Source organism: Hordeum vulgare, chromosome 6H (genome assembly GCF_904849725.1).
Source record: "Hordeum vulgare subsp. vulgare chromosome 6H, MorexV3_pseudomolecules_assembly, whole genome shotgun sequence".
Classification (NCBI taxonomy): Eukaryota; Viridiplantae; Streptophyta; class Magnoliopsida; order Poales; family Poaceae; genus Hordeum; species Hordeum vulgare.
Genome location: NC_058523.1, coordinates 544,176,259 through 544,199,788, shown reverse-complemented (window position 1 = coordinate 544,199,788; position 23,530 = coordinate 544,176,259). Strand labels below are relative to the sequence as shown.

At 47.8% G+C, this 23,530-nt stretch overlaps 2 protein-coding genes across 2 annotated transcripts; one reads left to right on the top strand and one right to left on the bottom strand.

Moving 5' to 3' along the window:
- The first annotated feature begins 10,219 nt into the window (after positions 1–10,219).
- Positions 10,220–12,084, top strand: LOC123402179 (vacuolar protein sorting-associated protein 55 homolog). The gene is made up of 5 exons (XM_045096060.1): positions 10,220–10,359; positions 11,020–11,146; positions 11,238–11,277; positions 11,366–11,450; positions 11,719–12,084. Exons 2-5 carry the CDS (start codon positions 11,051–11,053, stop codon positions 11,909–11,911), a joined length of 414 nt encoding a protein of 137 aa, XP_044951995.1. The 5' UTR covers positions 10,220–10,359; positions 11,020–11,050; the 3' UTR covers positions 11,912–12,084.
- A 253-nt stretch (positions 12,085–12,337) lies between these two features.
- LOC123402178 (putative clathrin assembly protein At5g35200) lies at positions 12,338–16,898 on the bottom strand. The gene is made up of 16 exons (XM_045096059.1): positions 16,757–16,898; positions 16,002–16,107; positions 15,808–15,877; positions 15,613–15,710; positions 15,199–15,340; positions 14,992–15,092; positions 14,790–14,873; positions 14,635–14,685; positions 14,484–14,549; positions 14,337–14,402; positions 14,114–14,194; positions 13,954–14,022; positions 13,613–13,765; positions 13,449–13,524; positions 13,224–13,333; positions 12,338–13,137 (listed from the first exon to the last, which is right to left on the bottom strand). Exons 2-16 carry the CDS (start codon positions 16,092–16,094, stop codon positions 12,649–12,651), a joined length of 1,749 nt encoding a protein of 582 aa, XP_044951994.1. The 5' UTR covers positions 16,095–16,107; positions 16,757–16,898; the 3' UTR covers positions 12,338–12,648.
- Positions 16,899–23,530: the final 6,632 nt, after the last annotated feature.

Sequence of the window (23,530 nt, the reverse complement as noted above, 5' to 3'; positions counted from 1 at the left end):
CCCTACACTGCTCTCACCATATTCAGAGCTACGTTCCACTTCAGGTTCAGTAACCGGCTTTAGCACGGGGAGAAGTAAGGCCACAAGATGACATCCCTATGCTCGCAAGATTGTAACAAGCGCACCCACTGGTCGTCCCGCTCTATATGCTTCAAATACCAGAAAATATTACCAGTGGACCGGGTCCATAATGCATGAACACCGATAGTGTGTGTTTCAGTATTGAACCCTAAACATCGCGCAAGCCATTCTGTCAACTGAGTAACACACCATGTTTTAGGGAAGGACACCTGCACCTCTGTGTACTGAAATTCACTAAGATCAGCTCCCATCTCATTTGTTTGAACGGTACCACGACCATAGTGCAAACATAACGTCACTAAATCAGACATCTCTGCTGACCTAACATATTATTCAACAAGGAAAATATTAAAAGAGCGACAAACGGAAATATATTTTCCAAATCTATCGGAGAACCTAAACATATTTACACTACTTCATTTACTAAACTTAATTTATACTAATCTACCGGAGCACCTATAACTAGTTAAACAACTAAATTTATACTAATCTACCGGAGCACCTAAAACTAGTTAAACAACTAAATTTATACTAATCTACCGGAGCACCTAAAAATAGTTAAACAACTAAATTTATACTAATCTACCGGAGCACCTACAACCAGTTAAACAACTAAATTTATACTAATCTACCGGAGCACCTAAAACTATTTAAACAACAAAAATATTTTACCCTTGAAGCGTGCGCAGAAACGATGAACGATGAACGACGAACGATGAACACCGAGATTAATCCCACACCACCACCTCCAACTCCACCAAAACAACCAACTACACCCACACCACCACCACCACCACAACCTCCACCACCACCACCAAAAATAGCTTCAAAACATGCACCACAAACTACCACATCGCGAGTGAGAAGGATAGTTTGGATGCCCTACTCCTTACACAACAAATGTATGGTTCAAAAAGTGGAAATGGCAGATTTTTTGGGTGGGGGGAGAAGGTAGGAGGAGAAAGAAGGAAGGAGATAAGGTAGAAAGGAGAAGGAAGAAAGAGGAAGGAGGAAGAAAGGAGGAAGGAGGAAGAGAGGAGGAGGGGCTGGCGGCCACTAGTCGGCCTCCCCCTGGCCGATAGCCCTATCGGCTACGCCAGGGCCGAGAGGCTTGGCCGACTGGCCTGTCGACGTGGTCTGACCAGTAGTCGGCCGCCACGTGGCCGAGAGGCCCTTATCGGCTTTGCCTAGGCCGACTAGACCCCTGTCGGCCGCGCCGACGCCGACAGGATCCTATAGGTGACCCCAGGGCCGAGGCAGACCCAGATTTGAAAAATTTTAAATGGGCGCATTATTTTTCAAAAAGAATAAAAAAACAATATTAAAAAAGTTAGCCTGGTAGGAGGGGCGGCGCGGTGGGAGGGTCACCATTTTTACATGTGCGGCCTGCCGTGGAGAAATGATGGGCTAAGGCCCAATGTTCCCGATGAGGAGGCCCATCTTGATCGAGTGGAGATGAGTGGCTACAGATACATCGCCTCTGCGTTGTCTCTCAAAAAAGAAAAAGAAAAACATCGCCTCTTCAAGTTTCTCCTATAAACTACTCCCTCCGTTCCTAAATATAAGACCTTGTAGAGATTCCACTATGAACTACATACGGATGTATATAGACATACTTTAGAGTGTAGATTCATTCATTTTTCTCCATATGTAGTCCATAGTGAAATCTCTAAAAGGTCTTATATTTAGGAACGGAGGAAGTAGGACGCACGATTTGATTGCATGGCATACGTGATACACTGCGTGAGGAGACGACAATCACTCGACACGGCTGGGGCACCTCGGGCTAGGGGCTTCTCGCACCGCGGCCAGGGTGGCTCCCTGGTCGTGCGGTGGCAACCGACAACCCCATGGTTGGTGTTGCTGGTGATGCTGGGCATGGTGACGGCCGCGGATGTGGATCCAACCCAGATTCGTCATCGATTCTTCACGTGGATGGTTGGTGACGCGATGAGGGCTCCGGTAAAGGGATGGCGGATCTCCGTCGGAGTATCGTTGATGGCGTACTTCTTTGTGACGAAGTTTTGTGCGGTTTCAGCTAGCCGCGAGATCAGGATAACGCGGATTCCGATGAAAACTGCGAGAATGGAGTGTAGTAGGGGCACTGCCATGGACATTGTGAAGAGGGAGGAGCGATGGACGGTACATGTAAGTAAACGGTTGGGGGTCAGGGTCGTGGCGGCTCGAAGCAGCTGGTGTTGGAATTATGCCCTAGAGGCAATAATAAATGTATAGTTATTATTATAATTCCTGTATCAAGATAATAGTTTATTATCCATGCTATAATTGTATTGAATGAAGACTCATTTACATGTGTGGATACATAGACAAAACACCGTCCCTAGCATGCCTCTAGTTGGCTAGCCAGTTGATCGATGATAGTCAGTGTCTTCTGATTATGAACAAGGTGTTGTTGCTTGATAACTGGATCACGTCATTGGGAGAATCACGTGATGGACTAGACCCAAACTAATAGACGTAGCATGTTGATCGTGTCATTTTGTTGCTACTGTTTTCTGCGTGTCAAGTATTTATTCCTATGACCATGAGATCATATAAATCACTGACACCGGAGGAATACTTTGTGTGTATCAAACGTCGCAACGTAACTGGGTGACTATAAAGATGCTCTACAGGTATCTCCGAAGGTGTTAGTTGAGTTAGTATGGATCAAGACTGGGATTTGTCACTCCGTGTGACGGAGAGGTATCTCGGGGCCCACTCGGTAATACAAGATCACACACAAGCCTTGCAAGCAATGTAACTTAGTGTAAGTTGCGGGATCTTGTATTACGGAACGAGTAAAGAGACTTGTCGGTAAACGAGATTGAAATAGGTATGCGGATACTGACGATCGAATCTCGGGCAAGTAACATACCGAAGGACAAAGGGAATGACATACGGGATTATACGAATCCTTGGCACTGAGGTTCAAACGATAAGATCTTCGTAGAATATGTAGGATCCAATATGGGCATCCAGGTCCCGCTATTGGATATTGACCGAGGAGTCTCTCGGGTCATGTCTACATAGTTCTCGAACCCGCAGGGTCTGCACACTTAAGGTTCGACGTTGTTTTATGCGTATTTGAGTTATATGGTTGGTTACAAATGTTGTTCGGAGTCCCGGATGAGATCACGGACGTCACGAGGGTTTCCGGAATGGTCCGGAAACGAAGATTGATATATAGGATGACCTCATTTGATTACCGAAAGGTTTTCGGAGTTACCGGGAATGTACCGGGAATGACGAATGGGTTCCGGGAGTTCACCGGGGGCGGGGGGGGGGGGCAACCCACCCCGGGGAAGCCCATAGGCTTTGGGGAGACACACCAGCCCTTAGTGGGCTGGTGGGACAGCCCCAAGGGGGCCTATGCGCCAAGAATAAACAATCAAAGGAAAAGAAAAAAAAGGGAGGAAGTGGGAAGGGAGGGGGACTCCTCCCACCAAACCAAGTCCAACTCGGTTTGGGGGGGGGGAGTCCTCCCCCCCTTGGCTCGGCCGACCCCTTGAGGGTCCCTTGGACCCCAAGGCAAGGTCCCCCTCGCTCCTCCTATATATATGGAGCAATTAGGGCTGATTTGAGACGACTTTCTCACGGCTGCCCGACCACATACCTCCATAGTTTTTCCTCTAGATCGCGTTTCTGCGGAGCTCGGGCGGAGCCCTGCTGAGACAAGATCATCACCAACCTCCGGAGCGCCGTCACGCTGCCGGAGAACTCTTCTACCTCTCCGTCTCTCTTGCTGGATCAAGAAGGCCGAGATCATCGTCGAGCTGTACGTGTGCTGAACGCGGAGGTGCCGTCCGTTCGGTACTAGATCGTGGGACTGATCGCGGGATTGTTCGCGGGGCGGATTGAGGGACGTGAGGACGTTCCACTACATCAACCGCGTTCTCTAACGCTTCTGCTGTACGATCTACAAGGGTACGTAGATCACTCATCCCCTCTCGTAGATGGACATCACCATGATAGGTCTTCGTGCGCGTAGGAAAATTTCTGTTTCCCATGCGACGTTCCCCAACAGCTGGGGGCCACGGGTCGTGTCGACGGTTAGAGGGGGATGAGAGAGAGATGGGAAACCAGGCTAAGAGCATCTCCAACTGTTGGAATTATGCCCTAGAGGCAATAATAAATATAGTTATTATTATAATTCCTGTATCAAGATAATAGTTTATTATCCATGCTATAATTGTATTGAATGAAGACTCATTTACATGTGTGGATACATAGACAAAACACCGTCCCTAGCATGCCTCTAGTTGGCTAGCCAGTTGATCAATGATAGTCAGTGTCTTCTGATTATGAACAAGGTGTTGTTGCTTGATAACTGGATCACGTCATTGGGAGAATCACGTGATGGACTAGACCCAAACTAATAGACGTAGCATGTTGATCATGTCATTTTGTTGGTACTGTTTTCTGCGTGTCAAGTATTTATTCCTATGACCATGAGATCATATAACTCACTGACACCGGAGGAATGCTTTGTGTGTATCAAACGTCGCAACGTAACTGGGTGACTATAAAGATGCTCTACAGGTATCTCCGAAGGTGTTAGTTGAGTTAGTATGGATCAAGACTGGGATTTGTCACTCCATGTGACAGAGAGGTATCTCGGGGCCCACTCGGTAATACAACATCACACACAAGCCTTGCAAGCAATGTAACTTAGTGTAAGTTGCGGGATCTTGTATTACGGAACGAGTAAAGAGACTTGCCGGTAAACGAGATTGAAATAGGTATGCGGATACTGACGATCGAATCTCGGGCAAGTAACATACCGAAGGACAAAGGGAATGACATACGGGATTATACGAATCCTTGGCACTGAGGTTCAAACGATAAGATCTTCGTAGAATATGTAGGATCCAATATGGGCATCCAGGTCCCGCTATTGGATATTGACCGAGGAGTCTCTCGGGTCATGTCTACATAGTTCTCGAACCCGCAGGGTCTGCACACTTAAGGTTCGACGTTGTTTTATGCGTATTTGAGTTATATGGTTGGTTACCGAATGTTGTTCGGAGTCCCGGATGAGATCACGGACGTCACGAGGGTTTCCGGAATGGTCCGGAAACGAAGATTGATATATAGGATGACCTCATTTGATTACCGGAAGGTTTTCGGAGTTACCGGGAATGTACCGGGAATGACGAATGGGTTCCGGAAGTTCACCGGGGGGGGGGGGGGGGGGCAACCCACCCCGGGGAAGCCCATAGGCCTTGGGGAGACACACCAGCCCTTAGTGGGCTGGTGGGACAGCCCACAAGTGGTCTATGCGCCAAGAGAAGAAAAATCAAGAGGAAAAGAAAAAAAAGGGAGGAGGTGGGAAGGGAGGAGGACTCCCTCCCACCAAACCTAGTCCAACTCGGTTTGGGGGGGGAGAGTCCTCCCCCTTGGCTCGGCCGACCCCCTTGAGGGTCCTTGGACCCCAAGGCAAGGCCCCCTCCCTCCCACCTATATATACGGAGGTTTTAGGGCTGATTTGAGACGATTTTTCCACGGCAGCCCGACCACATACCTCCACGGTTTTTCCTCTAGATCGCGTTTCTGGGAGCTCGGGCGGAGCCCTGCTGAGACAAGGTCATCACCAACCTCCGGAGCGCCGTCACGCTGCCGGAGAACTCTCCTACCTCCCCGTCACTCTTGCTGGATCAAGAAGGCCGAGATCATCGTCGAGCTGTACGTGTGATGAACGCGGAGGTGCCGTCCGTTCGGTACTAGATCGTGGGACTGATCGTGGGATTGTTTGCGGGGCGGATCGAGGGACGTGAGGACGTTCCACTACATCAACCGCGTTCTCTAACGCTTCTGTTGTACGGTCTACAAGGGTACGTAGATCACTCATCCCCTCTCGTAGATGGACATCACCATGATAGGTCTTCGTGCGCGTAGGAAATTTTTTGTTTCCCATGCGACGTTCCCCAACACCAACAGCCGCACAACCACCCCCCGCGCTAAAAATAGTTTGGCGCGTCAAAATAGCGACTTTTAGCGCGTCGAAGAGCACTGGTTCCAGCGACCGCCGAAAAAATAGCGCGCGCGAGCCGCTCCAGCACGCGCGCTAAACTACATCGCGCGCCAGCAGCCGGCGCTTGCATTATGTTCATTTTTTACAATATGGTGATATTTCAAACATCAAAACGCGACATAGCATAGTTTAAAATCAGCCAACCAGGTTCATCATGACATAAAAATTCGAAATCATGCCACATCACATCATCATCCAACCAAGTCGTTTATCATTGGCATATATGTCTCATCATTGAAACTACAAAGTATATACAACAAAACAGATAAGCTATCCATATGTATCAATTCAAAAAAAAAGTTGGCCGAATTTTAACTTTTGGGCATTTCATCGACCACCTTGTGCGCATCGGCCTCTAGCAGCAGCAAGCGAGCTCGCCAGCGCTTCAGTCGCCGCCGCATCCGTCGCACGCCCTGCAAGTCTCTTCTTCGGTCGTCTAGAGGAGCCGTCCACCGCCTTGTTCTTCTTTCCGGACACCTTGGCCGTCTTTGCCACCGCCGCATTTGGGAGCTTCGAGAGGGAGGCACGTGTCTTCACGGCGGGCGCCGGCGCGACGCCACCCGCCGCCGAGGTCGTCCGTGGCGCCATGAAAAGGCCGCGCACGAGACTGGTGGTTGGAGGAGCATCGGCGGAGGCGAAGCCAAAGCTCCCCGCGCTAGGGTTTGCGCCGACGGCCGCAGCGGGGGGGGGGGGGGGGGAGTCGCTGGTGTAGGAAGGGGTGAGCGGGATGTCGGCCCGACCATCCATCGGGCGAATTCGACGACGGTGATGCGGGCGGGGTGGAAACGACACGGTTGGAGAGGGTGCGGCGTGGGTGCATTGATTAGTTAGGTTCGATTGTAGATCGATCACTGCTTGATTAGTTAGGTTCGATTGTAGATCGATGTTCTATTAGCCCATTGAGTGTGTGATAGATTACTGTAGCTATAAAATACAACAACGTCGCTCAAAATTTTCACTATGTACTTTTTGAGGGGTGATCGATCACTGTTTGATTAGTTAGGTTTGATCGTAGATCACTGTTCTATTAGCCCATTGAGTTTGTGATAGATTACTGTAGCTATAAAATACAACAACGTCGCTCAAAATTTTCACTATATACTTTTTGCATGGAAAGTTTCCATATGTTAGAGCATCTCTAGAAGATCGTGTAAAAACACAAACTGTAAGAATGGAATACAGATAAAAAAAGACATTGTAAGGGTCCATTTTAGCTATGGTCGAACAAAAACTGTAAAACTAGAATAAAAAGCTCCTTCCTCCGATCCGGCGGTCGCTGCCCCTTTCCTTCAGTCGGCCGTGTTGGCCACGCCGGTCGCGTCCAACCCCGTCGGTCACGCCCCGTCGCCCGTCGGCCGCACGCCTTCGTCCGTCGGCTATGCCCCGTCGCCCGTCGGACGCGCTCCGTCCCCGTCGGCCTCGCCTCATCACCATGTCGGCCGCACCTCATCACCACGCCGGCCGCGCTCAACCTCGCTGGCCATGCCCCATCGCCCGTCGATACTGTCCTGCTTTGTTGCCAGCCACGTTGGCCGAGTCATGCCCCTTTGCCGGTCGTGCCGGGGGGATTCCGGCAGCTAGGCTGAGGTCATGGGAGGCCACGACGAGGTCGAGCTCGTCCAATTCAAACCGGTTGTGATCGGTTGCAGCGTCCAGCGGCCTTTTCCGGCGTGCGGCGAGGAATTCGGACGAGTTTCGGGCGGATTCCGGCAAACTTCACGGTGGTGTGTTTGCTCCGACGAGGTTTGACCAGTATACACCCCCTAGAATCGCACTCCAACCTTCAAAAACAAAGATTTCGGGTGTGGCTTTTTCGTGTCCCTTATTAAATTTACAGGTTGGACCACTTTTACGGTTTCTATTCTGCACACTTTTTACGACAAAAACTGCAAAACACAAAAAAAATTACGGGTTTAACCACTTATACGGGGTATGCTAGAGATGCTCTTAATGACCCCTTACCTGTGCAGGAAATCTCCTCCATTGAATACAAGAAATTAAATCATTACTCACGTGCCAAAAGAAAATGATTAATTTATTATTAGTGCATTATTATGATATACTTCATCCGTTTTATAATATAAGAGCGTTTTTGACACTACATTAGTCTAAAACATTCTTATATTATGAAATAGTGGGAGTATAAGTTTGGTAATATTTATTGGGGACTTCTACGTATCTACCGATGGATTTGTAGAAACCATCCACCAACTTTTAACCGTTCGATGCATACGCGTGTACCGTTCAATCACCAGCTCGGTCGCATCCGTTCATCATACAAAATCCTGAAACAATGCTCCAGTTGCGGAAACAAGCACGCTACTACGTCGTCCGGCTGACGGGTTAAAAAATGATTGACGAGTCTTTTGCAACATAGATTATGTTGAATTTTTTTGCAACAAAAAAGCATGTCGCGAAAACGTCTGTATATTTTTTTGCAATAGATTTTGTTATAGAATATTTTCTGCAACAAGGATCGTGTTGCAAAATTTTTTGCAACAAAGTTCATGTTGTAAAAAACTTTTGCAAAGTAGGTCAGGCTGTAGAAATTTTTGCACCAAAAGATTTTGCTCCAACTTTTTGAAACAGAGACAAAATTGCAGAAACTTGTCATTACGCCCTACTTGCACTATACGGTCGTAGAAATCGACCGGCTGATGGGAAGAGTTTTCCTTGTTATATATTATTTTCCACAGCAAAAGACGTGTTGCGGAAACACATGTAGAATTCTTTCTCTACAACAGAAGTCTTGTTGCATAAATATTTTGCAACTGAGTGTTTGTTGTAGATTTTTTTTCCTGCAAGAGTAGATAATTTTTTTGCAGCAAAAAATCATATTGCAGTTTTTTTTCCCAAATTTCTATTTTTTGCAACACATGTGTTGTTGCGAAAATAAGTTTTACAACACATGTAATGTTTCAGGAAAAATAAATAACGACATTGCAATCTAGATTCTCACCCGCACCCGCCATCGACTTCATAGTTGCGGCCCAACGCACGGGACACGTGTCGTGCGCATGAGGAGGCAGATGGAAAATGTCCGATCCTTCGGATGATTAGCATCATTTCCCATATTTATTAGTACATCATTAGGCTTTCATTATTTATTTTATTGAATATTTGCCTATTAACAAGGATGTACATGTTTTTTCTCATAAATACGTACATTGTACAAGCACACTAACTAGTCTTCACAAACAAATTGATGTTGTTACCGCGAACCAACCGGTGGTTGGATCTTGAATGGTTAGAGCATAGCATCTCCAGCCGTAGTGCCCCCCCCCCCCCCGCCCCCCGCGCGTGCAAGATGCGTTTTTTAGGCCTCCTAGGGTTGTCCTGGCAGATATTTTGGACTAGGGGTGAAGTTTTTTTCATCCGTCCCCCACCCCAGCCGGTCACATGCGGAGAGAGGGAGGGGGGGGCAGAAATTTCTGCTTTGCATGCATATGGTGGGTCTAGCAGAAAAAGGAGAGGAGAGAGACTGACAATGAATTTGTGTGTGTAAAAATAGCGCCGATCGCCCCAAGCGCCTCCGGGGGGCTGGGCTTGGTTTGGGATCACCGAGGCTAGTTTTGACGAAATTCAACCCAAAACGACGTCTTGGGGGCATGGCCGGGAATTTTTTCTACAGCCGACGATAAAAAAGTTGTTTGGGGCTGTCATGGGGGCGCGGCCGGAGATGCTCTTAGAGGGACAATGATATCCCAGCCCACCAAGGTTTAAGTCCTGGTGATCGTATTATTTCTGAATTTATTTCAGGATTTCCGGCGATACGCGTTGAGTGCAAGGAGACGTTTTCATCGATGACGAGGCGTCTACAATGACTTCGTAAATCTTAAGATGATATGTCGACTCAGTCTTTCAAAGATGCTTATAAGAGTATGATGTGTGTGCGCGTGTATATACGAATGATTGCGTCTCTACCGTGTTAAAAAAAATATGCCGTGGCAAAAAAAAAAAAAAACGAATTGGTGCTACATCAGCGGGGGGTCGAGCCGGTGAAGCCGCCTGCCAGATCCTTCTCCAACTCGATTAGGAACCCTCGCGATTAGGGACAACGGTTAATAAACAAATTATAAAATAAAATAACACCGGGGTAGCTAACTAATCACCCTTCGGTCCCGTCCACTCTACCAACGGCCCTTCTCCCCAATCGCCATCGATTCGTCTGGCCGGAGACCTCTCCCCCGCCGCAGCCTCCTCATCGCGCGGCGGCGGCCGCCGTCTCTGCCTCACAGCCCGCGGTAAGCCCCCCCACCCTTTCCGCCCCCGCCACCGCGGCGTTCCCGTCCGGTTCCTTCCTCGAATCGGGGCGGGGTGCTGCCGGGGACTAGAGAGGGATAAAACACTCTGTCCGCGTCTCTCCGATCTGAATCGCCCCTTCGTTCCTCCGGATTGGGCCGGCCAGCCAGCCGGGGAGAGGGGATTACTTTGCGTCGCGCACGAGTCACGATCGAATCCGTGGATGTGTCTCGTAGGTCTCCGGCCATCGGAATTCGGTACCCTAAGGCGTTCCTTTTCGCTTCCTCTTTCCTCCTTCACACCACGGCCGTCCGGAGCAGACGCCGGTGGCGAAATTCGACCCCGTGTGTTTGCTTCGGATGATTTCCCTTTGCTGCTCCTAGCTCCAAGCCTGCGACCAAGTGTGAGGTCTGACAGAGGTGCCAATTCATTAGTCCGAGGCACAATGAGAATATGGATCGTGACGCTGTGTATTTAGACAGGTTTAGAGCATCCCTAATACTAGTATCCACAAGATATAGTTTGTTTATGCGTATACTCTGTAACAAGTCAAATGATTGTGATTGGGTCATGCGGAGCCGTCGGTTGTTCATGATCACACTGTTTTTTTCACCCAACTATGCCAGCTTTGTTTTTGATTGTCCACCTTTTACTCGTTCCAGTACCGGTATCTGAAGAACATCAAAGGAAACGATGGCACTGTCACGCAGTATGAGGACATGTTTGCATAGTGGAAGACTTGCCGCCCTGGCAATATTAGTATCTGGTGGAATCGTATTGCAGATTTTGGTAAGCTTGGACATTTAACATCCCGGCGTCAGTTTTTTTTTTAATCATTTTCTCGATGTTGCCTAAATCTCTGCAACTCTGCCTTCTTCAGGCCTGTGCTCTTTATAACAACTGGTGGCCAATGTTAACAGGTTAGAGGCTCTTGTTCACGCTACCAAACCTTTATCTGGTAGTAATTGTTTTCAGGAGTATGTAAGTAATTCATGACATTTTCTGCAGTTCTGATGTACCTCATACTACCCATGCCGCTCATATTTTTCCTGGGCTCCGATTCTCCATCCATCATGTCGAATGAGAATGATGGGTAAGTGATCATCTAATACCTGGTAACCAGTACCGGCTCTTCGTTATTAATCACGTTTGTCAAAACTGATGATTCACAACAGTTTTTTACTTCAAAATATATGCCTTACCTTAGTGGCGCAGGTGGCACTTGTAACCTTTTCTGACAGAGGTTCTTACACCATATCTAGATTTCAAAGGATTGACCAGTCTTATTGTGGAACATCTGTGATTTCAAAACATAGTTATTGTAGCTTTTTTTCCTGATGCAATTTTGCCACTGTATGCAGGTGGGTGAACTTCACCAAGTTCCTGACGGGCGCGTCCATCGTGGGCAGCATCGCCATCCCGTCGATCCTGAAGCACGCCGGCGTCATCGGATGGGGTGCGCTGACGATGGAGCTGTCCTCCTTCGCCGTCTTCGGGCTGGCCATCGTGTGGTTCCTCCAGATGAACTCCGAGGACGAGTACAGCGCCTTCTGATCTCCAGCGCTTCATCCTCTCCCGAACCTGTGATCTGTGTGTTTCTAGTGGCACCCTGGTGGCACCCTGCTAGAAATAGGGATCAAACTTGTGAATATCTGCAGTACGATTTGGAGCATTGATGCGTTTGACCTTGTTTATATCAGTGAAGTGAGCCTTTTCAGTTGCATGTACAGATATCCTCTGCCTGCTAGCACTATGGATTTTTTGTTGGTAGGAAGTTGAACATCCATTGATGATCTCACTTGCATCAGTCAGCTGTTTGCCATGGCATCACTGCATACTCTGTCTACCTTCTGCCGCCTTTCGTCAGTATGATATCTGAACATAATGCATCTTGCTTCAGTCTGACCGGCCAGTTCTGTTGACGCATAGTTTCAGTTCAATTCCATTTTTTCTCCTATCTCAAAGGGGAAAACTTCAATCTTTTTAATAATGTTATATTTTTTCTCCCATCCCAAAACGGAGAGAGAAGTTGCTCTGTTGCAACCACATAGTTTTTTCATAATGTTCATCTCTCTTCTCCTGTTTCAAATATTGTCACCATGTTTCCAGAATTTAATTTCCATGGACAAATACTTCACGGCTGCACAGCACAAGCAACCGTCCTGACTACAAATAGCCGGGGAAAAATACTTCCCCTGCTATTACTCATCTCAACTATACATCAGGTTCCTACTAACTTCTTAAAAAAATCGCAACGGCGAAGCAAAAAGGAAAAACCACCAGAAGCATCTCTACATCATGCCAGTTCCAGTGTAGGCGTTGCTGGTGTGGAGCTGCATCGCCGGAGCATAAGGGTAACCACCACCGCCGACGGCTGCCGGCGTGTACGATCTGTCGAACGGGTTGGAGGACGCCTGACGATGGAGCGACGGGTTGGAGGATGCCTGGCGATGGAACGAGGGATTGGAGGATGCCTGACGATGGAGAGACGGCGCACCCATCATCATCATCTGCTGGTACTGCTGCTGGTACTGGTGCTGCTGCTGGAGCGCGAAGGCCTGCTGCTGCTGGAGCATGAAGGCCTGCTGCTGCTGCGCCGAGGCGTACAACGGGTTGTGCATCGGCTGCTGCTGATACTGCTGCTGCATCATCGACGCCATGGGAGCCGATGATGCCACCGGTGCCGGCTGCTCCCAGGGGTTGTAGCTTGCGTTCTGCTGCGCGTGCTGGTGCGCGTCGTCGTAGAGGCTGTCGAGTGTGAGCAGGTCCATTCCACCGGCCTGTAGCACGGCAAAATGTCAGTCGATTTCAGAGACATGGTCATCATCAGGTAAAGAAATTGCAGGTAAGTGTTTCAGGTATTCACCAAATTTCTCGAAGTAGCAACATTTTCAGTTGCACTGGGTTCTGTGATGAGTGCTAGCTCCCAGCTCGTGGCGACATTTTCGGAACCAGCAGCAGCTTTAGGCCCGTTATCTGCAGCAAAGAGCAAGAATTGGCAGACGCATTTCAGTGCCTGGGTTTCTTCTTGTTTTTCCGACATTTCACATGATTAACAAATTACGACGCTCCATTTGGAAAATATATGTACCTGGTTCAACAATTGCCAGCGCCAAAGCATTCTTTTGATCAAGCGCTGTCATGTCAGGGATCGGTTCATCCATCCCCTGCCAAGCAGAGATGAATTTGTCAGACCAATTCGATTATAAATAAGGTAATATCTGGTTGCTCGAGTCGGTTGACATGGAAAATCACCAGCAAATCTATTTGCTCGACTCTGGGCGCGACTTCTTTAACCGGCTCTGGTTCCGGTTCTTTCTCTGAAGTTGATACTTGAGGAGGAGGAGGTGGTGGAGTTGATGCTTCTTCCTCTTCTGGTTTTCTGTTGTACTCTATTGCCAGTACAGCCTGTAAACAAATAAAGTTGTCCTAGAAATATTAGCAAGAACGAAAATAGAAAAGACAAACAATGACAAGCAAAGCTCATGTAGTCAACCGGAAACTCCATTTTAGCAAGATAACTGTTTCTTACTTTAGTCTTAATATGTGGTCTTTCTAGAAGGAAAATACATTATTGACTTGTATAAGTTCCAAACCTGATTTTTTGAAGCAAGAGGAGCATCTCTCACATAATCTTCCATGGCTTGCAAGAATGACGCAGGAGGCTGCATGTGTCATCGATAGGTTACCAGCAAGTTTACAAACATAAGAACAACAATGGAAATATACGAATAGTCCCGAGGATGCGAACCAAACCTGTTCGATTGTTAACAGCTTCTCACCCCGCCCAATATGTATGGTTCTACACGTCTCGTAAAATCCAGAAAGTTGCCCTGCCTGCACAACGTAAAACTGACGATAAGTATAGAGAAACAGGAACATCATTCAGCCACGTAGCCTGCGATTTCAGGTGTTCTGGAAAACCAATTCAAACTAACAAAGTAATTAGTTGACCAAGAATAAGGAAAAAGTAATGGACCTGCTTGAGTGCTTTTTTGTATATATCAAGGGCCCTAATAGCGTCGTCCCTTTGCATATCGAAGAACTGCATTGTGCAGAAGATGCCAATGGTGTAAGAGAAACAAATAAAGCATACAAGATTACAAGATAAGCTAGTGGCCAGTACCTTGTCAACTAGATTGAGTATGCCATCATTGATGGCTGTCTGGATCCTAATACTCTCCGTAGCAACCTTCCATTTACGAGCAAAACAAAGTCAAGGGCTGATGAAATCACCATTAGATAAGACACTGTTTATAAATGCTCTGAATGCTCACCATTGCAAGGGCATGCTGGATTATGGTGTTATAAGATGACGACCCATGCGGCTAAAAAATATGGATCAACGGTTAGCAATGCAGATTTAAATACCATGACACCTCAAAAATATTGGATCCGATTCACTTCGCAGAATAAGAACTCAATGAATCACCTGACAACTGATTAGCCGAAAAAGAAGCTGCGACAATGCCGGCAGTTGTGCAAGCAAACCAGTTGTATCAACATCTCGTGTTCCCTGTAGATAATCGTTATCAGAAATAAGATGCTAATTAAAGTGACCCATTGACACCCTATGAACCAAGCCAATATTTGTTTGTTTCCATCAATAAATAAACTTGCATTGGATTACGTACCAATGGATCCAGTTCGACGTCATAATTCAGCACACGGAAAGATTCGAGCCTCTCTTCCAAAAACAAAGCGTAATTGCGCACCCACGCGGAGTGATCCCAAGCTGCAAATACACCATGTCAGGAGAAAGTTCTTGTTTCTTTTTGTGGAAGAGAAAGTTCAGATACTAATCCAAGACCAAGGTAAAGTTAGCGGCAACTAGCTAGTACCATCAGGGCTGGAGTCATCTTTGAAATAGGACATGTGTAGCATTTGGCCGCTAGATCTTCCGTAACTGACGAGCTCATCACGGAAAGAAGGGTCGACCTCGCGAAGGGCACGGTGTATCACAATTAGCGTCTTGAGTGCAACCTGACGAATCAGAAACGAAAGTTGATCAATCATAAGCACCATTCTACCTTAGTTACTGAACATCACCCAGACAGTAGCAAGTTAAACAGAAATCATTTGCTTGGATAATGGAATTGCTACATATAGACTGACAGAACCAACAGTCTGAATTTTCGGGTAAAACGACAGGGTGCAGAACTGCACAAACTGGATAGGTTCCATCCATGATCCATCTACTCGGACTCAATCTTATATACCATGAATATGAGGAAATTTATGATGGTGAGACATACCGCCCAGTTGCGCGTCTTGGAGAGGCGTCGCGCAAGGGCACGGATGCAGTAGGCCACGTCCGCCCGAGCCCTCCCGGAGTTAAGATGCATGAAGATATCTGAGAAGAGGAAGCACATGATGAGAACCGTGGCGTTTTCGACAGAAGAAAGATCATGCTCTTGCTCCTCCATGTAGAAACATGGGTTTGCTGCTACCTCTGATGTACTTCTCCTTTGCAGGGCGCTCCACATGGTTGGTGGCCTTGACGATGGCGATGTCCAGTTGCTGTTGCAAAGAGCGATAACATTACAATTTTTTTTTTTAAAAAGCAATCTCTAGAAGCGAAATTTTGGGATGAATGATGCAAGAGCGAGAGGTGGAGATGGTGATTTCTAGTGCTTGGTAGTACCTTGTAGTCGCTGTTCACTTTGGCGATGCTGACGGTGGTGGAGTCCTTGAGGGCGCCCACATACTTCCTGATGCTGGTGCCGCCGCCGGCCATCCTTGGTTCTGATCTGCAAAGCAGAGGAAATGGAAGGGTTCTTCAGAGCTTGTAAACTGCCAAAAACTCGTGCATCGCTGTCCGTCCCATGCATGGCGTGCGAAAGAGATGGATGTGAAGCAGACGAAAACGAGATGGCATCCGATCTAATCTATCTAACATAGCATCAGAGGAAACGAGCGAGCAGAGCACCAACTGTTGATCGAAGGCAGCAAAACGGAAGGAATCGTCCAGGGCGAAGAAGAAGAAGAAGAAGAATGGAATCGGAGTTGGGGACTGAATTTTTTGAGGGTGAGCGAGAGACGAGGGAGACGGAGACGAAGTATAAACAAAGAAAGAAAGAAAGAAAGAAACAAACCAGCAGAATCGGAACAAGCAAGCAGATTTTGCCGGAGGGAGAGGGAAAATCCCCGCCGGAAAAACCTGGAGGCAGGCAGCAAATCCCCGCCGCAAAAACCTGGAGGCAAGCAGAGCAGCAGCGTACGCCCCCAACAAGAAAAGATCGTAAAAGGCAGGCGGGAGGATCGGCGGGTTCTCCGTGGGAGCAAAACAGAGCAAACGAGCCGACGGAGAGCTGGTAGTGAAGTAAAGATCCGCGGCCAGACACGATGCAGCTCTTGCCCTTTGCAGAAAGCTGAAGCGGAAAACGCAAGCTCGCGTACCTGATGGCGGACGGCCGGTGGAAGTGGTCTCAGCACCTGACTCGCCGGCGCGGGGAAGAGGAAACGGGGGAGATGGGCCGGGCACGGGGCCGCCGCCTGGTGGAGGATCTAGGTATGGTATGGTGTGGCGTGGGAGGCGGGGGAGGCGCAGTTGGGTTCCTCTTGCTTGCTTGCTTGCTTCTCGCTCGCTCGCTGGCTGGAGAAGGAAGCACGGTGCGTGTGAACGGAGCCTATGGATGGATGCAACTGAGTCGTAGCAGTAGCGGTAGGCTACGTCGACGAGGAGGAGGATGGTGGTATTCTGTTGTGCTCCGCCGCGTGGGGTGTGACATTGCCACACGTGTTCCGCGGCTTCCTCCCTCCCACCCTCCGTCTCTCTCGCAGTCTCGCTGACCGCGCCAACTAACCCAGCCGCCGCCGTTGGCCAGCCCGGTTTAATTACTGGTACTCTACTAGTCCCGCGTGGCCTTTGACATCGCTCTGGTTGGTTTCTCCCGCCGCGTTATTTACTTATGATTTCTCTCTCTCTTCTTGCCCCCTTGTCCCTTTCCAGTTTCCGCCATGGCTGGAATGGCTGCTTCCTCTCGCTTTCTGTGATTCTGTCTCTCTCTTTATCTTTATCATTTTTGGTCCGCGTCGGCAGCCCGGTCTCGTCCCTGTCAACGGTAAACTAAAGCCGCTCCGGCCGGTTGCCCCTGCCATTCGCACGGGTTTTTACCCTTTCCGGGAAAAAGCTCCGGTGCCGCAATCCATGGCCCAAATGCTTCCCTTTCCGGTAATGCTAAAAAGCCCCATCATTTCCTACACCACATTTCTTTGACGTATTTCTATATATAGCACATTTAATACTAGGTGGGACGACAGTAACTTTAGTTTACGCGCACGGCGATTTTATGGCAAAAATAATTGTTGAGACAGCCGTCACAAACCCGACTTCAGATTTGTAGTGGACTCCTTTTTTTCCACACTCGATCGCCCCCGTGCTTCAATACCGTACCTGCGTAGAAAACCAAAAGTGAATTCCGCTTTTCGTGAGGTGATGATTCTCTGTGTGTGTGTGTGTTCCCAGCTATGACACCTTTTCAGCACATTTCATCAAATCCGTGCCACATTCCTTCAACAAAACTCGCATTTCGGGTCCACCGCATCAAATAGGGGCCTCACTTGCCTTTCTATCATCAAGTTCATGGCTAGATACAACTCCTCTCGAAGCCCAAAGAGGAGAATCTTCACGTGTGTCGCACCGTCATCCTTCCTCGATCCACTGGTAGGTCGTCGACCCTTTACCGCTCTGTTAGTGTGCGGCTATTATGAAGGCCCTAATCCATAGTTTTCTTGTACTTTAAGGCTTTTAGCAGGGTTATATATCGACGAATCGTTGCCGATAGGCATTCCAGCGAATAGAATTTCACCAAGTCTCCCGTCTTCACAATGTCGTTTACGCGGCGTCAATGGCTCATTGATGTAGATCCTTGTCGGCCTGCTTGGCCGGTGATATTAGGACTTCAAATGTTTGCTGAAGTGATAGCGACAACAACTTCCCTCTGTAGTTTGGTCCCGCGGCCCCCTCTCGATCACATTGGTGCGGCCTTCGGTGCTGGCGGGTGGCATGTGAGCTTTTTAAAAGGTTAAAGTCTTGAATTTGTGATCTTCCGATGGCGTTTGCTTTAACAGTTTCTTCTCCAGGGCTTTTGCTCGATATGATCGTGGCTTTCATGACTTATCGCCCGCCATCAATATCATCTGGCCGGCCGGGGTAAGGGTGGGTAGAAGAGAACGTCGATTTCCCCAGGACCCATGTGTCATTTCTTAATTTCTTTAATAATGTAGTTCTAAAGGTTGGTAGACTTCAATATACAAAAAAAAAAATGGTTTATGAAGTTTGGCCTACGACAAAGAAGTTTGATTACACTCTATTTTGAAAGAAGTGGCTGTTTTGAACTTGAGCGCTAGGTGCCATGATTGGTGGCACTACCCACTAAGCTCCGAGGCCCGTCTGCCTCAAACGCAAAGTGCAGAAGAATATGCTCACTCAGCTTTGCAAAACATGACCTGTCCACTAATTTTGTTCCAACATATATATTAGTCAAACACGTATCATAGAAATGCTTTTCGTAATGAAAGTTTTGACACTCTCTTTTTCTTGCGGGAGAAAGCTTGGACACTTTTGACATGAGAACGGTTGGCATAATCTAAAGTCCCCGCGCAAATGGCAACGCCATTTTGCATGTCAACGGAGCTCCTGTTGGTCACCTAGCTTTATGCGCAGATGATTCCAAGCTTGCTGCAACCTCAAGCAAGCACCTCCATGTTCCATGTTATCTGGCTGAATCTGCACGCATGGCGACGCTTCTTTCTGCGCGGTATATATCAAGCGAGAGGTCCAAAGTTAGATCGCGTCAGAATCACGCGCGCGGAAAGGGGGCAGAGAATCACGCGCGGGAGATGCCATGCCATGCAGTGCAGTGCAGTGCAGACGAGGGCGTACGTACGTCGTCGTCGACGGGTAGATGGATGTGGCAGATATACGTTGCGGTCAGTGGTTCAGTGGGCGGCCAGTGGGCAATCGACTTCAGTGACCGTTTCTCTCTTGTCTTTGACAATGAATAGTGTAAGCGTAGAGCTCATGTCGTCCATCTTTTTTTGTCAAGTTCTGGAAATGTGTACACTGAATCATCGCTCAGCATCGTCATCATCCATGAGAACGGGTGCTGCTTTGTCAAACCTACTGCCAGGGACATCAGTAAAGGCTGCTATGCTAGGCGATATCGATATCCGAGTATAGTATACGAACAGTAGGTCAGCTTGTGATCTACTAGACACAAGCCTGTCACTGTCGATGACAACCTATCGAGAGGGAGCTGACATGGCCGGCTCACCGGACCCTTTGGACCAAAGGTTTTTATCCAGAACCCTATAGTATATCTAGAAAAATGTTTTCCTCCTTTAAAAGGTTTACAACCGGACCTTTCATAGCCGTCTCAAATGTCCGAACAGGCCGTTTGATCATTGTCTGCTAAAAAAATATTGATCCTGATGCCGTAAACGGACTTCAAACGTCCGTGCTAACTAGTACCCCTCATATCCAACTCAAATATGTGGCGGATATGAGGCTGTCCAGGCGTGTCCGGGCACGCCCGCCACGTCAGCCCGGCCCCTCATCGACCCCACATATACCCCAGTTCGGAAACCCTTGACATGAGTTTCTCCGTCCACTCCGTTTTCATTCCCCTCCCCTCTGATCTGATGGCCGACGACGAAAGTAGCTCCGACGGATCCAACATCGATGTGGAGGAGGTGGCCTTTCGCATCACGTTGAGGAGATCGTTGCAGGAGCAAGGCGGCCGCAGTGCCAACAAATCTTCTTCCTTAGGGCATGTCGCTCGTCGACGGCCGTTCCCGCCCGACACGGACTCCGGCCGCTCCGCTCCACTAGGTCAGGTACGCCGCCCACCTCCACCACCCTCTGCTTCGAAAGCGGTACCCGGACACCGTTGGGTCCTCGTGCCCGCGTCGGATCGGGGCGCACAAGGATGCCCGATTTCGAGGCACGTGCAGCCCGGCGTGAGCGACAGTGGGCGAGGGAGAGAGGGGAGGCGCTGGCCGTGCGCCGTTCGTCCGTGAGCATATCGGTCGACCCCTAGGACGTGCTCCTCGCGTCGGTCCTTCATCGCTCTCTCTGGAGGCAGAGTCTGATGCGCGCTACCTCCGTCGCAAGAATGCCGAGGTGATCCGATACGCCATCGAGTTGTCGGACCATGAGGAAAACAAAGAGGAGGCGGCGAAGGCGAAGGCGGTCCGCCATGCGTAAGAGTAGGACGGCTTGCTCCGCAGGTGGTCGGGCATGAGGTGCAACTCCGACTGCGACCTGACGGACGGTTCCACCTCCATCTCTGGCGACGACGCTCCACCGCACGCCGACGCCTACACGGAGGAGGGGCATAGCCGCATCGATGACCGGAAGCGGAAGGGGCTGGCGAGGAAATAGTGATTTCCTTCGCCCTACCCTTGTGTCTATATTATAACTATGTTTTTAATTAGATTGCACTCTTCGCTGTTGAACCATGATGAACTATACTTCTTTTGCCCGACGATGAAATGATGATCTGATGAACTGCATGTGATGATTGTCTTTTACGTAGCGTTGCATGTGTTTGTATAGTTTTGAAGATTCAAATATGAGGGACACAAGTGTGAAAGGTAACAAATTAGGTGCGTCCCGTTAGTATTCACGGACACGCTGAGACACGTCCGCAAGCGTATGAAAATCCATATTTGCAATTTCCGAATGTAGATGCTCTAAGTTGAAGCTATATTGCGTAATGAGAAGGGAGGCTTCATCGCTGCATCAAATGAGAAGCTCGGGCATGTGGCGGATGCAGCCACCGTTGAAGCTTATGCTCTAAGGCATGGTTTATTACTGGCACAACAACTTGGTGTTAATAATTTGGTCGTTGAATCAGACTGTATATGGAGATGATTGAGACAATGAACAAAGAAGCTTTCACGGCGTCCGGAGCTGCTGCTATCTATATATGCGGCTATGCCGACTGTAGAATTCTATCCATAGCTATAATTGAATTTTTGTCCAAAAGGACCCTCTGTCGAATGAGATTGTCAAAATAGACCACCTGCGAGTGGAAAGGAAAAAAAAGACCCCCACCCCGGGTGACGGCAGGCGCGCCAGGCGGCACGTGGCCCCTGCCGCCACCGCACGAGGCGGCCGTAGGGCCTGCCGCCACCGGCTGAGGCGGCCAGCGCGGGATCCCGTTCCCGCCCACTCCTGTCCGTAACGGACAAAGCAGGGTGGGCCCTGCCGCCTCGGGAGCAGGCGGCCAGGGCACTGTTTCCGCGCGGCCGGCACTGTTGCTGATTGCGCTGATTCCTAGGCTCCTTTTCCGCTCGAACCGACGAAACAGTGGGAATTTTTCCCGCTCTCCACCGACGAAACAGTGCGAAACTTCTTCTTTATAAGCGAACCGCGTCGCTGCCTCCTCTCTCACTCTCTTCTCCTGCCGTTGCCTCCCGTGTCACTCTCTTCTCTTTCTCTTTCTCACTCTCTTCTCTTTCTCTCAAGAGCTACTCCGTATGAATGTTTATGTGGCGATTTAGGACGGTTTAAAGTTAGATTTTGAAGACGTTGTAGTTGAAGAAAAGATAGATCAAGGTAAGAGCTTTCCATATCTGTTGCTTGTGTTTGCATGCATGATGTATTTATTTCGTTTGATTAGTTTCTAAGTATGTTTTTTCTTTTGTCTTAGGGAGCGTATTATCACTTTTGTGGAACTATTTGGAAGACGTTGTAGTTGAAGAAAAGATAGATCAAGGTAAGAGCTTTCCATTTGTGTTGGTCGTGTTTGCATGCATGATGTTTTTATTTTGTTTGATTAGTTTCTAAGTATGTGTTTTCTTTTGTCTTAGGGAGCGTATTATCACTTTTGTGGAACTATTTTGTCATGCGATATGAACTACTAAGTTGAAGATCAAGGTATGAGACTTTGTTCATATTTGTGTTCATGTGATAATAGGTCGACTATGTTCATATATTACCGATGATTTGTTCGTGTTTGCATGCAACTGGTATTTAGAAAGGAGCCGGAAAAATGCCTATGTAACTAGCATTTTTGTAAAAAACATGTAATAATATGTTAGCTCCATTAGTATTATTACATGCAAGACGCGTGTGTAATATATTTGTTTATTTGATAATTTGTCAACCCCGTAGAAATATGACTCGTGATATATATATATATATATGCATGCAGTATGTATTTTTAGACTTTTGGTAGTACGGAAATAATTATGTATGTAATATTTTTGTTCATATGAAAATAGGTGGAATTCGCTGATATTATTCTGGTGATATATTATATTCGGAAGGATATTCTTATTTAAACCAGAGGTATGAATGACATATTGTAATTCATCTTCTATTTATTTTATAGATGTAGTGTCACGATAAATGATACAATATAAATTATTATGCGTAGATGTAATGGATGTTGTTAAATTGTTATATGTAAAAAAGATAAGTAATGGATGTTGTTATTACAATGTAAATATAAAAATATGATTTTTAATGGACTAACGATGTAAATATGGCTGCTCGTTAGGTACTATGGAAAATTTGTTAGTGTTTTATGGGCACATCGTACGTGAGGGTCCTTCTGGTGTGGATGTGTCTAGGTGCGGGATGACTACGGTTGTAGTGAAAGACATGGTTAATGTAGAGTATGCGGCAGTTAGAAGGTGCATCCGATCGGTGTTTGGTTCAGCGATGAATGAAAAAAAATGACCCTGGAGGCTTTCGTGGTTGAGGGAGGAAATCGTTGGGTTCTGCGACGGGTTACTGGTGAAAGAGCATGGGCGTCGTACATGGGTTTTGCAAGCAATACCAATAACTCCATGTATGGACAACCCATGGTTTATGTGGAGTTCATTTCTGTGTTGGAATTATGCCCTAGAGGCAATAATAAATGTATAGTTATTATTATAATTCCTGTATCAAGATAATAGTTTATTATCCATGCTATAATTGTATTGAATGAAGACTCATTTACATGTGTGGATACATAGACAAAACACCGTCCCTAGCATGCCTCTAGTTGGCTAGCCAGTTGATCGATGATAGTCAGTGTCTTCTGATTATGAACAAGGTGTTGTTACTTGATAACTGGATCACGTCATTGGGAGAATCACGTGATGGACTAGACCCAAACTAATAGACGTAGCATGTTGATCGTGTCATTTTGTTGCTACTGTTTTCTGCGTGTC